The sequence below is a fragment of the Oncorhynchus kisutch genome, linkage group LG7, assembly GCF_002021735.2.
Source record: "Oncorhynchus kisutch isolate 150728-3 linkage group LG7, Okis_V2, whole genome shotgun sequence".
NCBI classification, from domain to species: Eukaryota; Metazoa; Chordata; class Actinopteri; order Salmoniformes; family Salmonidae; genus Oncorhynchus; species Oncorhynchus kisutch.
The window spans coordinates 52,890,456-52,906,770 of NC_034180.2; the positions used below are offsets into that span (position 1 = coordinate 52,890,456).

Here is a 16,315-nt window from a genome sequence, read left to right on the forward strand (position 1 = left end):
TCTCCTCTCAGACACTGTCAGCAACCAGGCCCTCTGGACTTTTCTGTGTGTGTGTGTGTGTGTGTGTGTGTGTGTGTGTGTGTGTGTGTGTGTGTGTGTGTGTGTGTGTGTGTGTGTGTGTGTGTGTGTGTGTGTGTGTGTGTGTGTGTGTGTGTGTGTGTGTGTGACTGTGTGACTGTGTCCGTGGCGATCACACTTGTAGCTTCACACCGCATCCCTCAAAAGCATTGTTGGGTCGCTCCCCCTCTATTACCCTCCCCCATCTCCTCTCCTACCCCTCAGAAGCTGAGCTAAAGAGGTTCATTGATTACAGCCTGAGGGTCAATTAATGGATCTGCCCCATCTGCCCCACCCCCCTACTCGCTGGGGTCCCCTATCTCTCTCTGTCTGCCTGTCAGTTTTTCTAGCTGTCTGTCTCTCTCTGTCTCTCTCTGTCTCTCTCTCTCTGTCTGTCTGTCTCTATTTCTCTCTTTCTGTCTTTAATTCTTTGTGTTGTTGTTTGTTTAGTGTTTTCAAATTTTCCCAAAAGTGGTTAGATTCTATGGATTCTTCAATCAAATTGAGCTGATTTCTGACGTGCTGTTCCTTGTTTTTCCGTAGTGTATTTCTGTATTGCTTCAGTGATTCACCATAGTAAAGGCGTAGACTCAGGTTTTCTGGGTCTCTATGTTTTTGGTTGGACAGGTTTCTCAATTTCTTTCTTAGGTTTTTGCATTCTTCATCAAACCACTTCTCTTTTTTTCTTAGGTTGTCTGCGTGACATTTTTAGAAGCTGAAAGGTCGAATATTTTTATTTTATTAATGTTTATTGTTATTAAATTCCAGAAAATGATGTCATGGCTTTAGAAGCTTCTGATAGGCTAATTGATATCATTTGAGTCAATTGGAGGTGTACCTGTGGATGTATTTCAAGGTCTACCTTCAAACTCAGTGTCTCTTTGCTTGACATCATGGGAAAATCAAAAGAAATCAGCCAAATCATTGTAGACCTCCACAAGTCTGGTTCATCCTTGGGAGCAATTTCCAAACCCCTGAAGGTACCACGTTCATCTGTACAAACAATAGTACGCAAGTATAAACACCATGAGACCAAGCGGCCATCATACCGCTCAGGAAGGAGATGCATTCTGTCTCCTAGAGATGAACGTACTTTGGTGCGAAAAGTGCAAATCAATCCCAGAACAACAGCAAAGGACCTTGTGAAGATGCTGAAGGAAACAGGTACTAAAGTATCTATATTCACAGTAAAACGAGTCCTATATTGACAAAACCCGAAAGGCCACTCAGCAAGGAAGAAGCCACTGCTCCAAAACCGCCATAAAAAATGCCAGACTACGGTTTGCAGCTGCACATGGGGACAAATATCATACTTTTTGGAGATATGTCATCTGGTCTGATGAAACAAAAATAGAACTGTTTGGCCATAATGACCATTGTTATGTTTGGAGGAAAAAGAGGGAGGCTTGCAAGCCGAAGAACACCATCCCAACCGTGAAGCACGGGGGTGGCAGCATCATGTTGTGGGCGTGCTTTGCTGCAGGAGGGACTGGTGTACTTCACAAAATAGATGGCATCATGAGGGTGGAAAATTATGTGGATATATTGAAGCAACATCTCAAGACATCAGTCAGGAAGTTAAAGCTTGGTCGCAAATGGGTCTTCCAAATGGACAATGATCCCAAGCATACTTCCAAAGTTGTGGCAAAATGGCTTCAAGGACAACAAAGTCAAGGTATTGGAGTAGCCATCACAAAGCCCTGACCTCAATCCCATAGAAAATTTGTGGACATAACTAAAAAAGCGTGTGCGAGCAAGGAGGCCTACAAACCTGACTCAGTTACACCAGCTCTGTCAGGAGGAATGGGCCGAAATTCACCCAACTTATTGTGGGACACTTGTGGAAGGCTACCCGAAACGTTTGACCCAAGTTAAACAATTTACAGGCAATGCTACCAAATACTAATTGAGTGTATGTAAACTTCTGACCCACTGGGAATGTGATGAAATTAATAAAAGCTGAAATAAATCATTCTCACTACTATTATTCTGACATTTCACATTCTTAGAATCAAGTGGTGATCCTAACTGACCTAAAACAGGGAATTTTACTAGGATTAAATGTCAGGAATTGTGAAACTGAGTTTAAATGTATTTGGCTAAGGTGAATGTAAACTTCCGACTTAAACTGTACATACCCAGCGTGCGACAGAGGTGCAGGAGTTGTGACCCGTTGTTGTTGGTTATGTTGTCATAGTGGTGACTAGGGGTGACTAGGGGGCATATGGAGGAAGGAATGCTGTCACCTCCAGTTAGGTGTTTGTCCCCCTGTGTGCTGATGGTGTCAGGTTCTTGTTCAGTTCTGGCATTTAGCTTTCCACAGACTAGTACATGTCCCTGGGCCTGGAAATGATTGATTTCCCCCTCCAGGATGGAGAAGCTGTCTTCGTTAAAGTATGGGGATTCTAGTGGGGGGATATACTCTTGGTAGCACACATGAGGACATTTTTCTCTGTTGAGATAATTTCCTTATTAATTTCTAGCCAGATGTAAAATGTTCCTGTTTTGATTAATTTGATTAATTTAATGGAATGAGTTAGGTCTGCTCTATACCAAATTAGCATACCCTCTGAGTCTCTTCCCTGTTTCACACCTGGTAGTTTGGTGGATGGGACTACCAGCTCTCTGTAACCTAGAGGGCAACCAGTGGGTCCGTCTCCTCTATACCATGTTTCTTGTAGGATGACAATGTCTGTATTTCTGATTTCCTTGATGATGTCTTGGTTTCTGCTCTCCCCCCCCCCCTCTCCCCATCTTTCTCTCTGTCTGTCTCTCTCTCTCTGTCTCTGCCTCTGTCTCTCTCCCTCCCCCTATCTCTCTCTATCTCTTTCTCTCTCTCGCCCTCTCTTCTTCTCCTGGGGTTAATCCACAGCGAAGCCAAAATAAAAAAGCCTAAACCAGACTTGCATTCCAGACAGATTAGCCAATTGGAATCCCCTCTTGGACCCTTGCTGCCCTGGGACTGGGGAGGGAGCCGGGGCCAGGACAGGGGGCTGGATACAGTTAGCCTAGGCTTGTTAGAAGGCAGTTTGACTGGACGAGGGGTGGGGGCAGTAGTTCAGGCTGTGGAAACTAATAACAGAGGCTACAGCTCATGGAAGGCGGCAGGGCAGGCAGAGGGCCATGTGAGGTGGTGGGGGGTAAGGGGTTAGTGACAGGAGACAGGGTGGTTTCGTCCAAAATGCCTCCCTATTCCCTATTGAGTGCACTGCATTTGACCAGAGACCCTTGCACACTTTATAGATGCTTTACCCATTACATTTTTGGGAGCATGTATAGAATATGTCTATGGGTCCTAGGGAACAGAGTCCTAGGGAACAGGATCCTACGGAGCAGCATCCTATGGAACAGGGTGCTGGGTCCTAGGGAACAGTGTCTTTGGGAGTAGGGTCCCAGGGAGCAGGGTCCTAGGAAACAGGGTCCTAGGGAACAGGGTGCTAGGGAGCAGGGTCCTAGGGAATAGGAAGTAGGGAGCAGGGTCCTAGGGAACAGTGTCTTTGGGAGTAGGGTCCTAGGGAACAGGGTCCTAGGGAACAGGGTCCTAGGGAACAGGGTCCTAGGGAGCAGGGTCCTAGGGAGCAGGGTCCTAGGGAGCAGGGTCCTAGGGAACAGGGTCCTAGGGAGCAGGGTCCTAGGGAGGAGGGTCCTACAGAGCAGGGTCCTAGGGAACAGGGTGCTAGGGAGCAGGGTGTAGGGAACAGGGTTCTAGGGAGCAGGGTCCTAGGGAACAGGGTCCTAGGGAACAGGGTCCTAGGGAACAGGGTCCTAGGGAACAGGGTCCTAGGGAGAAGGGTCATAGGGAAAAGGGAGCTGGATCCTGGGGAACATAGTCCTAGGAAGCAGGGTCCTAGGTAGCAGGGTCCTAGGGAACAGGGTCCTATGGAACAGGGTCCTGGGGAGCAGGGTCCTAGGGAGCAGGGTCCTAGGGAGCAGGGTCCTAGGGAACAGGGTCTTAGGGAGCAGGGTCCTAGTGAACAGGGTCCTAGGGAACATGGCCCTGGGGAACAGGGTCCTAGGGAGCAGGGTCCTAGGGAACAGGGTCCTAGGGAACAGGGAGCAGGGTCCTAGGGAACAGGGTCCTGGGGAACAGGGTCCTAGGAACAGTGCCTTGTTCAGGGGCAGAACGACAGATTTTGTCAGCTCTGGGATTCAATCTAGAAACCTTTGGTTTACTAGTCCAACGCTCTAACCACTAGGCTACCTGCCGCCCCAGTTCAGTTCAGTGACTGTCTAACACATACACTGTGTATCCTAGCTGTGTTTTCTGAGATTAGGAGGTAGAAACATATGATTCATTTGGGGAGGAGAGGAGCGGCAGGGTGACCTAGAGAGAGTAGGAGGAGAGGGTTCACATCATCAACAACAACATCGGACAGCAATGACTCAAAATAGTCTGCTAGTTTGATGCTGCCTGATCACCACAGACAAACTATTGACGGATTGATCCAGAACTTCTGTAAATGAACTCAGGCCAACAGTGTTATCCTGTTCACCAGCAGTGGATCTGCTATACTGTGAAACAGTAAACTGTAAATATAAACTCACAACAACATGGTCTCTCTCCTCTCCTCTCCTCTCCTCTCCTCTCCTCTCCTCTCCTCTCCTCTCCTCTCCTCTCCTCTCCTCTCCTCTCCTCTCCTCTCCTCTCCTCTCCTCTCCTCTCCTCTTCTGCAGAGATCGTCGACGGCAACGCTAAAATGACCCTGGGAATGATCTGGACCATAATCCTTCGCTTCGCCATCCAGGACATCTCTGTGGAAGGTACCAGGATGTCGATGTCTTTCTCGGGTCGGCTGAAGGGACTCTGTCGATGGCAACGATTACCGACATTCTTCCTACTAGTGTTTCGATCTAATTAAAACAAATCTTCCTTTATAATGGAGACCTGACATGTTTGAGATGTTTCAGAGATGTTTGAGATGTTCCAGAGATGTTTCAGAGATGCTTGAGATGTTTCAGAGATGTTTGAGGTGTTTCAGAGATGTTTCAGATGTTTCAGAGGTGACACATGACTACCACTCTGATTTGAAAACCACAATGTGATTCATTCAGACTGGTTAAATGTGATTAGTTCAAACGGGTTAAATAGAGACAGTCCAGGTTAAAAATGAGTCTTAAATGGCACCCCTATTCCCTATGTAGTGCACTACTTTAGACAAGGGCCCCTTGGGAATAGTGTGCCATTTAAGACAATGACACATTGTTATTATTTATGTTTAAGTTTATTTAACTAGGCGTGTCAGTTAAAAGAACACATTTTTATTTTACAATTTTTATTTTACCTTTATTTAACTAGGCAAGTCAGTTAAGAACAAATTCTTATTTTCAATGACGGCCTAGGAACAGTGGGTTAACTGCCTGTTCAGGGACAGAACGACAGATTTTGTACCTTGTCAGCTCGGGGATTTGAACTTGCAACCTTTCGGTTACTAGTCCAACGCTCTAACCACTAGGCTACCCTGCCGCCCTAACCCGGACGAAGCCGTGCCAATTGTGCGCCGCCCTATGGGACTCCCCAACACCGCTGGTTGTGATACAGCCCGGGAATCAAACCAGGGTCTGTAGTGACGCCGAACCCGAACTAACTAACTTCTTGTTGATTTGTTTTCACCCACAGAAACATCAGCTAAAGAGGGTCTTCTTCTGTGGTGCCAGAGAAAGACTGCTCCTTACAAGAACGTCAACATTCAGAACTTTCACATTAGGTAATATAAAGGAATCTGGGTCCCATTTTACATTTACGTTGTAGTCGACGCTCTTCCCGAGAGCAACTGACAAGAGCTATTAGGGTGAAGTGCCTTTGCTCAAGGGCGCATCGGCAGACGTTTCACCTAGTCGGTTTGGGGATTCTAACCAGCGAACTTTCCGGGTTACTGGCCCAACGCTCTTAGCCACTAGGCTACCTGCAGCCCCTATGGAAAGGGAGAGGGGGGTACCTAGTCATATGGCATTCTATTCCCTATAGTACACCCTATAGTACACTATAGTACACCACCCTATAGTACACCACCCTATAGTACACTACCCTATAGTACACCACCCTATAGTACACTATATAGTACACCACCCTATAGTACACTATAGTACACCACCCTATTATACACTATATAGTACACCACCCTATAGTACACTACCCTATAGTACACCACCCTATAGTACACTATATAGTACACCACCCTATAGTACACTCTACAGTACACTATATAGTACACCACCCTATAGTACACCACCCTATAGTACACCACCCTATAGTACACTATATAGTACACCACCCTATAGTACACCACCCTATAGTACACCACCCTATAGTACACTATAGTACACCACCCTATAGTACACTATATAGCACACCACCCTATAGTACACCCTATAGTACACCACCATATAGTACACTATAGTACACCACCCAATAGTACACTATATAGTACACCACCCTATAGTACACCACCCTATAGTACACCACCCTATAGTACACTATAGTACACCACCCTATAGTACACTATATAGTACACCACCCTATAGTACACCACCCTATAGTACACTATAGTACACCACCCTATAGTACACCACCCTATAGTACACCACCCTATAGTACACCACCCTATAGTACACCACCCTATAGTACACTATATAGTACACCACCCTATAGTACACCCTATAGTACACCACCATATAGTACACCACCCTATAGTACACCTCCCTATAGTACACCACCCTATAGTACACCACCATATAGTACACCACCCTATAGTACACCACCCTATAGTACACCACCCTATAGTACATCACCCTATAGTACATCACCCTATAGTACACCACCCTATAGTACACCACCCTATAGTACACTATATAGTACACCACCCTATAGTACACTATATAGTACACCACCCTATAGTACACTATAGTACACCACCCTATAGTACACTATAGTACACCACCCTATAGTACACTATATAGTACACCACCCTATAGTACACCCTATAGTACACCACCCTATAGTACACCACCCTATAGTACACCACCCTATAGAACACCACCCTATAGTACATCCCCCTATAGTACATCACCCTATAGTACACCACCCTATAGTAACACCACCCTAGAACACCACCCTATAGTACACCACCCTATAGTACATCACCCTATAGTACACCACCCTATAGTACACCACCCTATAGTACACTATATAGTACACCACCCTATAGTACACCCCCTATAGTACACCCCCCTATAGTACACCACCCTATAGTACACCACCCTATAGTACCCCACCCTATAGTACATCCCCCTATAGTACACCACCCTATAGTACACCACCCTATAGTACACCCCCCCTATAGTACACCATCCTATAATACATCCCCCCTATAGTACACCCCCCTATAGTACATCCCCCTATAGTACACCACCCTATAGTACACCCCTATAGTACACCCCCCTATAGTACACCACCCTATAGTACACCACCCTATAGTACACCACCCTATAGTACACCACCCTATAGTACACCACCCTATAGTACACCACCCTATAGTACATCCCCCTATAGTACACCACCCTATAGTACACCACCCTATAGTACACCACCCTATAGTACACCACCCTATAGTACACCCCCCTATAGTACACCACCCTATAGTACATCCCCCTATAGTACACCCCCCTATAGTACACCACCCTATAGTACACCCCCCTATAGTACACCACCCTATAGTACACCACCCTATAGTACATCCCCCTATAGTACACCACTCTATAGTACGTCCCCATATAGTACACCACCCTATAGTACATCCCCCTATAGTACACCACCCTATAGTACACCACCCTATAGTACACCACCCTATAGTATACCACCCTATAGTACATCCCCCTATAGTACACCACCCTATAGTACACCACCCTATAGTACACCACCCTATAGTACACCATCCTATAATACATCCCCCTATAGTGCACCCTATAGTACAGACCCAGTGTGTCAACAGTAGTGCATGACATAGGGAATAGGATGGTGATGGTAACAGAAAACTGAGAGAGTTTACAGCCAATATACCAAGCTTGCGTCCCAAATGGCACCCTATTCCATATGTAGTGCACTTATTATTTTTTTAATTTTTTTATTCGGAGCAGAGTCAGGCCACAGCAGAGTCAGGCCACAGCAGAGTCAGGCCACAGCAGAGTCAGGCCTCGGAGCAGAGTCAGTCCACAGCAGAGTCAGGCCTCGGAGCAGAGTCAGGCCTCGGAGCAGAGTCAGGCCACAGCAGAGTCAGGCCTCGGAGCAGACTCAGGCCACAGCAGAGTCAGGCCTCGGAGTAGAGTCAGGCCTCGGAGCAGAGTCAGGCCTCGGAGCAGAGTCAGGCCTCGGAGCAGAGTCAGGCCTCGGAGCAGAGTCAGGCCACAGCGGAGTCAGGCCACAGCGGAGTCAGGCCACAGCGGAGTCAGGCCACAGCGGAGTCAGGCCACAGCAGAGTCAGGCCACAGCAGAGTCAGGCCACAACAGGGTCAGGCCACAGCAGGGTCAGGCCACAGCAGGGTCAGGCCACAGCAGAGTCAGGCCACAGCAGAGTCAGGCCACAGCAGAGTCACGCCACAGCAGAGTCAGGCCACAGCAGAGTCAGACAGGGCTATTCTGCCACTGTGTACTCTCTGTTTAGGGTCAGTCACAGTGGTCAGGTATTCTGCCCCTGTGTACTCTCTGTTTAGGGTCAGTCACAGTGGTCAGGTATTCTGCCACTGTGTACTCTCTGTTTAGGGTCAGTCACAGTGGTCAGGTATTCTGCTGCTGTGTACTCTCTGTTTAGGGTCAGTCACAGTGGTCAGGTATTCTGCTGCTGTGTACTCTCTGTTTAGGGTCAGTCACAGTGGTCAGGTATTCTGCCACTGTGTACTCTCTGTTTAGGGTCAGTCACAGTGGTCAGGTATTCTGCTGCTGTGTACTCTCTGTTTAGGGTCAGTCACAGTGGTCAGGTATTCTGCCACTGTGTACTCTCTGTTTAGGGTCAGTCACAGTGGTCAGGTATTCTGCCACTGTGTACTCTCTGTTTAGGGTCAGTCACAGTGGTCAGGTATTCTGCCACTGTGTACTCTCTGTTTAGGGTCAGTCACAGTGGTCAGGTATTCTGCCACTGTGTACTCTCTGTTTAGGGTCAGTCACAGAGGTCAGGTATTCTGCCACTGTGTACTCTCTGTTTAGGGTCAGTCACAGTGGTCAGGTATTCTGCCGCTGTGTACTCTCTGTTTAGGGTCAGTCACAGAGGTCAGGTATTCTGCCACTGTGTACTCTCTGTTTAGGGTCAGTCACAGTGGTCAGGTATTCTGCTGCTGTGTACTCTCTGTTTAGGGTCAGTCACAGTGGTCAGGTATTCTGCCACTGTGTACTCTCTGTTTAGGGTCAGTCACAGTGGTCAGGTATTCTGCTGCTGTGTACTCTCTGTTTAGGGTCAGTCACAGTGGTCAGGTATTCTGCCACTGTGTACTCTCTGTTTAGGGTCAGTCACAGTGGTCAGGTATTCTGCCACTGTGTTCTCTCTGTTTAGGGTCAGTCACAGAGGTCAGGTATTCTGCCACTGTGTACTCTCTGTTTAGGGTCAGTCACAGTGGTCAGGTATTCTGCCGCTGTGTACTCTCTGTTTAGGGTCAGTCACAGAGGTCAGGTATTCTGCCGCTGTGTTCTCTCTGTTTAGGGTCAGTCACAGTGGTCAGGTATTCTGCCACTGTGTACTCTCTGTTTAGGGTCAGTCACAGTGGTCAGGTATTCTGCTGCTGTGTACTCTCTGTTTAGGGTCAGTCACAGTGGTCAGGTATTCTGCCACTGTGTACTCTCTGTTTAGGGTCAGTCACAGTGGTCAGGTATTCTGCCACTGTGTACTCTCTGTTTAGGGTCAGTCACAGTGGTCAGGTATTCTGCCACTGTGTACTCTCTGTTTAGGGTCAGTCACAGTGGTCAGGTATTCTGCCACTGTGTACTCTCTGTTTAGGGTCAGTCACAGTGGTCAGGTATTCTGCCACTGTGTACTCTCTGTTTTAGGGTCAGTCCACAGTGGTCAGGTATTCTGCCACTGTGTACTCTCTGTTTAGGGTCAGTCACAGAGGTCAGGTATTCTGCCACTGTGTACTCTCTGTTTAGGGTCAGTCACAGTGGTCAGGTATTCTGCTGCTGTGTACTCTCTGTTTAGGGTCAGTCACAGTGGTCAGGTATTTCTGCCACTGTGTACTCTCTGTTTAGGGTCAGTCCCAGTGGTCAGGTATTCTGCCACTGTGTTCTCTCTGTTTAGGGTCAGTCACAGAGGTCAGGTATTCTGCCACTGTGTACTCTCTGTTTAGGGTCCAGTCACAGTGGTCAGGTATTTGCACTGTGTACTCTCTGTTTAGGGTCAGTCACAGTGGTCAGGTATACTGCCACTGTGGTACTCTCTGTTTAGGGTCAGTCAACAGTGGTCAGGTATTCTGCCACTGTGTACTCTCTGTTTAGGGTCAGTCACAGTGGTCAGGTATTCTGCTGCTGTGTACTCTCTGTTTAGGGTCAGTCACAGTGGTCAGGTATTCTGCCACTGTGTACTCTCTGTTTAGGGTCAGTCACAGTGGTCAGGTATTCTGCCACTGTGTACTCTCTGTTTAGGGTCAGTCACAGTGGTCAGGTATTCTGCCACTGTGTACTCTCTGTTTAGGGTCAGTCACAGTGGTCAGGTATTCTGCCACTGTGTACTCTCTGTTTAGGGTCAGTCACAGTGGTCAGGTATTCTGCCACTGTGTACTCTCTGTTTAGGGTCAAATATCATTCTAGTTTGCTTTTGTTTTTTGTGTTAATTCTTTCCCAATGTTTCATGTAATTATCTTTTTGTTTTCTCATGATTTGGTTGGGTCTAATTGTGCTGCTGTCCTGGGGCTCTGTTTGTGTTTGTGAACAGAGTCCCAGGACCAGCTGGCTGAGGGGATTTGTTTCCAGGTTCACCTGTCCTGTAAGTGAGGGTTTGAGAATCGCTTCTTTTTAGGTGGTTTTAGATAGAATTGAATTGCTCTTTTATGGATTTTGACAGCGGAAATCGCCCTAATTCTGCTCTGCATGCATTTTGGTGTTTTATGTTATATACTGAGGATATTTTTGCAGAATTCTGCATGCAGAGTCTCATTTGATGTTTGTCCCATTTTGTGAATTCTTGGTTGGTGAGCCGGACCCCAGACCTCACAACCATAAAGGGCAATGGGTCTATAACTGATTCAAGTATTTTTTTTGCCAGATCCTAATTGGTATGTTAAATTTTATGTTCCTTTTGATGGCATAGAAGGCCATTCTTGCCTTGTCTCTCAGATCGTTCACAGCTTTGTGGAAGTTACCTGTGGCGCTGATGTTTAAGGTCGACCTTGGCCGATTAATTAGGGGCGATTTCAAGTTTTCACAACAATCGGTAATCTGCCTATTTCGGATGCCGATTACATTGCAATCCATGAGGAAACTGGCAGGCTGCAATCCATGAGGAAACTGGCAGGCTGTAATCCATGAGGAAACTGGTAGGCTGCAATCCATGAGGAAACTGGTAGGGCTGTAATCCATGATGAAACTACATGGTAGCTGCAATCCACGAGGAAACTACATGGTAGCTGCAATCCACGAGGAAACTGGCTGTTAATTTAATTAATTTATCATCGAATCACAGCCTACTTCAACTTTGCCAAACGGGTGATGATTTACAAAAGGGCATTAATTGTACCTAACCATAAACATCAATGCCTTTCTTAAATCAATACACAGAAGTAAAATTTTTTAGACCTGCCTATTTACTTAAAATAAATCCAGGTCAGCAGGCAATATTAACCAGGTGAAATTGTGTCATTTATCTTGTGTTCATTGCACGCAGAGTCAGGGTATATGCAACAGTTTGGTACGCCTGGCTCGTTGCGAACTGTGTTTCTTCCTAACAAAGACCGTCATTATTTTGCCAGGAATTTACATAATTTATGACATAACATAACATTGAAGGTTGTGCAATGTAACAGCAATATTTAGACAGGGATGCCACCCGTTAGATAAAAATACCCAACGGTTCCGTATTTCACTGAAAGAATAAACGTTTTGTTTTCGAAATGATCGTTTCCGGATTTGAACCATATTAATGACCTAAGGCTCGTATTTCTGTGTGTTATTATGTTCATAATTAAGTCTATGATTTGATAGAGCAGTCTGACTGAGTGGTGGTAGGCAGCAGCAGGCTCGTAAGCATTCATTCAAAACAGCGGATTTACTGTCAGGGAAGTTACCTGTGGCGCTGATGTTTAGGCCAAGGTATGTATAGTTTTTTTGGTGTGCTCTAGGGCAACAGTGTCTAGATGGAATTTGTATTTGTGGTCCTGGTGACTGGACCTTTTTTTGTAACACCATTATTTTGGTCTTACTGAGATTTACTGTCAGTGCCAAAGGTCTGGCAGAATCTGTGCAGAAGATCTAGGTGCTGCTGTAGGCCCCCTCCTTGGTTGGTGACAGAAGCACCAGATCGTCAGCAAACAGTAAGACATTTGACTTCAGATTCTAGTAGGGTAGGCCGGGTGCTGCAGACTGTTCTAGTTCCCTCGCAAATGTGTTGATTAGATACAGTACCAGTCAAAAGGTTGGACACACTTACTATTCCAGAGTTTTTTCTTTAGTTTACTATTTTCTACATTGTAGAATAATATTGAAGACATCCAAACTATGAAATAACCATATGGAATCATGTAGTAACCTAACAAGTGTTAAACACATCAAAAATATATTTGATATTTTATATTCTTCAAAGTAGCCACCCTTTACCCTTGATGACAGCTTTGCACACTTTGTTTTCACTGAGGAAATGTACGAGTCTGCTGTTAATGATAATGCAGAGATTTTCAAGGCTGCTGTCGACGCATATTCCACCGGTAGTTATTGGGGGTCAAATTTGTCCCTCACACTTTTGTGATTGGAGTGATCAGTCCTTGGTTTTTTATTTATTTTTATTTTACCTTTATTAACCAGGTAGGCAAGTTGAGAACAAGTTCTCATTTACAATTGCGACCTGGCCAAGATACAGCAAAGCAGTTCGACAGATAAACGACACAGAGTTACACATGGAGTAAAAACAAACATACAGTCAATAATGCAGTATAAACAAGTCTATATACAATGTGAGCAAATGAGGTGAGAAGGGAGGTAAAGGCAAAAAAGGCCATGATGGCAAAGTAAGTACAATATAGCAAGTAAAATACTGGAATGGTAGTTTTGCAATGGAAGAATGTGCAAAGTAGAAATAAAAAATAATGGGGTGCAAAGGAGCAAATAAATAAATAAATAAAAATTAAATACAGTTGGGAAAGAGGTAGTTGTTTGGGCTAAATTATAGGTGGGCTATGTACAGGTGCAGTAATCTTTGAGCTGCTCTGACAGTTGGTGCTTAAAGCTAGTGAGGGAGATAAGTGTTTCCAGTTTCAGAGATTTTTGTAGTTCGTTCCAGTCATTGGCAGCAGAGAACTGGAAGGAGAGGCGGCCAAAGAAAGAATTGGTTTTGGGGGTGACTAGAGAGATATACCTGCTGGAGCGTGTGCTACAGGTGGGAGATGCTATGGTGACCAGCGAGCTGAGATAAGGGGGGACTTACCTAGCAGGGTCTTGTAGATGACATGGAGCCAGTGGGTTTGGCGACGAGTATGAAGCGAGGGCCAGCCAACGAGAGCGTACAGGTCGCAATGGTGGGTAGTATATGGGGCTTTGGTGATAAAACGGATTGCACTGTGATAGACTGCATCCAATTGTTGAGTAGGGTATTGGAGGCTATTTTGTAAATGACATCGCCAAAGTCGAGGATTGGTAGGATGGTCAGTTTTACAAGGGTATGTTTGGCAGCATGAGTGAAGGATGCTTTGTTGCGAAATAGGAAGCCAATTCTAGATTTAACTTTGGATTGGAGATGTTTGATATGGGTCTGGAAGGAGAGTTTACAGTCTAACCAGACACCTAAGTATTTGTAGTTGTCCACGTATTCTAAGTCAGAGCCGTCCAGAGTAGTGATGTTGGACAGGCGGGTAGGTGCAGGTAGCGATCGGTTGAAGAGCATGCATTTAGTTTTACTTGTATTTAAGAGCAATTGGAGGCCACGGAAGGAGAGTTGTATGGCATTGAAGCTTGCCTGGAGGGTTGTTAACACAGTGTCCAAAGAAGGGCCGGAAGTATACAGAATGGTGTCGTCTGCGTAGAGGTGGATCAGGGACTCACCAGCAGCAAGAGCGACCTCATTGATGTATACAGAGAAGAGAGTCGGTCCAAGAATTGAACCCTGTGGCACCCCCATAGAGACTGCCAGAGGTCCGGACAGCAGACCCTCCGATTTGACACACTGAACTCTATCAGAGAAGTAGTTGGTGAACCAGGCGAGGCAATCATTTGAGAAACCAAGGCTGTCGAGTCTGCCGATGAGGATATGGTGATTGACAGAGTCGAAAGCCTTGGCCAGATCAATGAATACGGCTGCACAGTAATGTTTCTTATCGATGGCGGTTAAGATATCGTTTAGGACCTTGAGCGTGGCTGAGGTGCACCCATGACCAGCTCTGAAACCGGATTGCATAGCAGAGAAGGTATGGTGAGATTCGAAATGGTCGGTAATCTGTTTGTTGACTTGGCTTTCGAAGACCTTAGAAAGGCACGGTAGGATAGATATAGGTCTGTAGCAGTTTGGGTCAAGAGTGTCCCCCCCTTTGAAGAGGGGGATGACCGCAGCTGCTTTCCAATCTTGGGAATCTCAGACGACACGAAAGAGAGGTTGAACAGGCTAGTAATAGGGGTGGCAACAATTTCGGCAGATAATTTTAGAAAGAAAGGGTCCAGATTGTCTAGCCCGGCTGATTTGTAGGGGTCCAGATTTTGCAGCTCTTTCAGAACATCAGCTGAATGGATTTGGGAGAAGGAGAAATGGGGAAGGCTTGGGCGAGTTGCTGTTGGGGGTGCAGTGCTGTTGTCCGGGGTAGGAGTAGCCAGGTGGAAAGCATGGCCAGCCGTAGAAAAATGCTTATTGAAATTCTCAATTATGGTGGATTTATCAGTGGTGACAGTGTTTCCTATCTTCAGTGCAGTGGGCAGCTGGGAGGAGGTGTTCTTATTCTCCATGGACTTTACAGTGTCCCAGAACTTTTTTGAGTTAGTGTTGCAGGAAGCAAATTTCTGCTTGAAAAAGCTAGCCTTGGCTTTCTAACTGCCTGTGTATAATGATTCTAGCTTCCCTGAACAGCTGCATATCACGGGGGCTGTTCGATGCTAATGCAGAACGCCATAGGATGTTTTTGTGTTGGTTAAGGGCAGTCAGGTCTGGGGAGAACCAAGGGCTATATCTGTTCCTGGTTCTAAATTTCTTAAATGGGGCATGTTTATTTAAGATGGTTAGGAAGGCATTTAAAAAAATATCCAGGCATCCTCTACTGACGGGATGAGATCAATATCCTTCCAGGATACCCCGGCCAGGTCGATTAGAAAGGCCTGCTCGCAGAAGTGTTTCAGGGAGCGTTTTACAGTGATGAGTGGAGGGTCGTTTGACCGCTGACCCCATTACGGATGCAGGCAATGAGGCAGTGATCGCTGAGATCTTGGTTGAAGACAGCAGAGGTGTATTTAGAGGGGAAGTTGGTTAGGATGATATCTATGAGGGTGCCCGTGTTTAAGGTTTTGGGGAGGTACCTGGTAGGTTCATTGATTATTTGTGTGAGATTGAGGGCATCAAGTTTAGATTGTAGGATTGGCTGGGGGTGTTAAGCATGTTCCAGTTTAGGTCGCCTAGCAGCACGAACTCTGAAGATAGATGGGGGGCAATCAGTTCACATATGGTGTCCAGAGCACAGCTGGGGGCAGAGGGTGGTCCTATAGCAGGCGGCAACGTGAGAGACTTGTTTTTAGAGAGGTGGATTTTTAAAGTAGAAGTTCAAATTGTTTGGGTACAGACCTGGATAGTAGGACAGAACTCTGCAGGCTATCTTTGCAGTAGATTGCAACACCGCCCCCTTTGGCAGTTCTATCTTGTCTGAAAATGTTGTAGTTTGGAATTAAAATGTCTGAGTTTTTGGTGGTCTTCCTAAGCCAGGATCAGACACAGCTAGAACATCCGGGTTGGCAGAGTGTGCTAAAGCAGTGAATAGAACAAACTTAGGGAGGAGGCTTCTAATGTTAACATGCATGAAACCAAGGCTATTACGGTTACAGAAGCGTCAAAAGAGAGCGCCTGGGGAATAGGAGTGGAGCTAGGCACCTGCAGAGGCCTGG

General features: G+C 46.2%; 1 protein-coding gene across 3 annotated transcripts in view; it reads left to right on the forward strand.

Moving 5' to 3' along the window:
- The window catches only part of LOC109885917 (alpha-actinin-1), a 154,520-nt gene that overhangs the window by 63,028 nt on the left and 75,177 nt on the right, over nt 1-16,315 (forward strand). For all 3 annotated transcript variants that reach the window (XM_031829327.1, XM_031829328.1, XM_031829329.1), the window contains exons 4-5: nt 4,732-4,818; nt 5,675-5,762. In XM_031829327.1, coding sequence (XP_031685187.1) covers nt 4,732-4,818; nt 5,675-5,762 — 175 coding nt within the window. The remainder of the gene's footprint in view (nt 1-4,731; nt 4,819-5,674; nt 5,763-16,315) is intronic.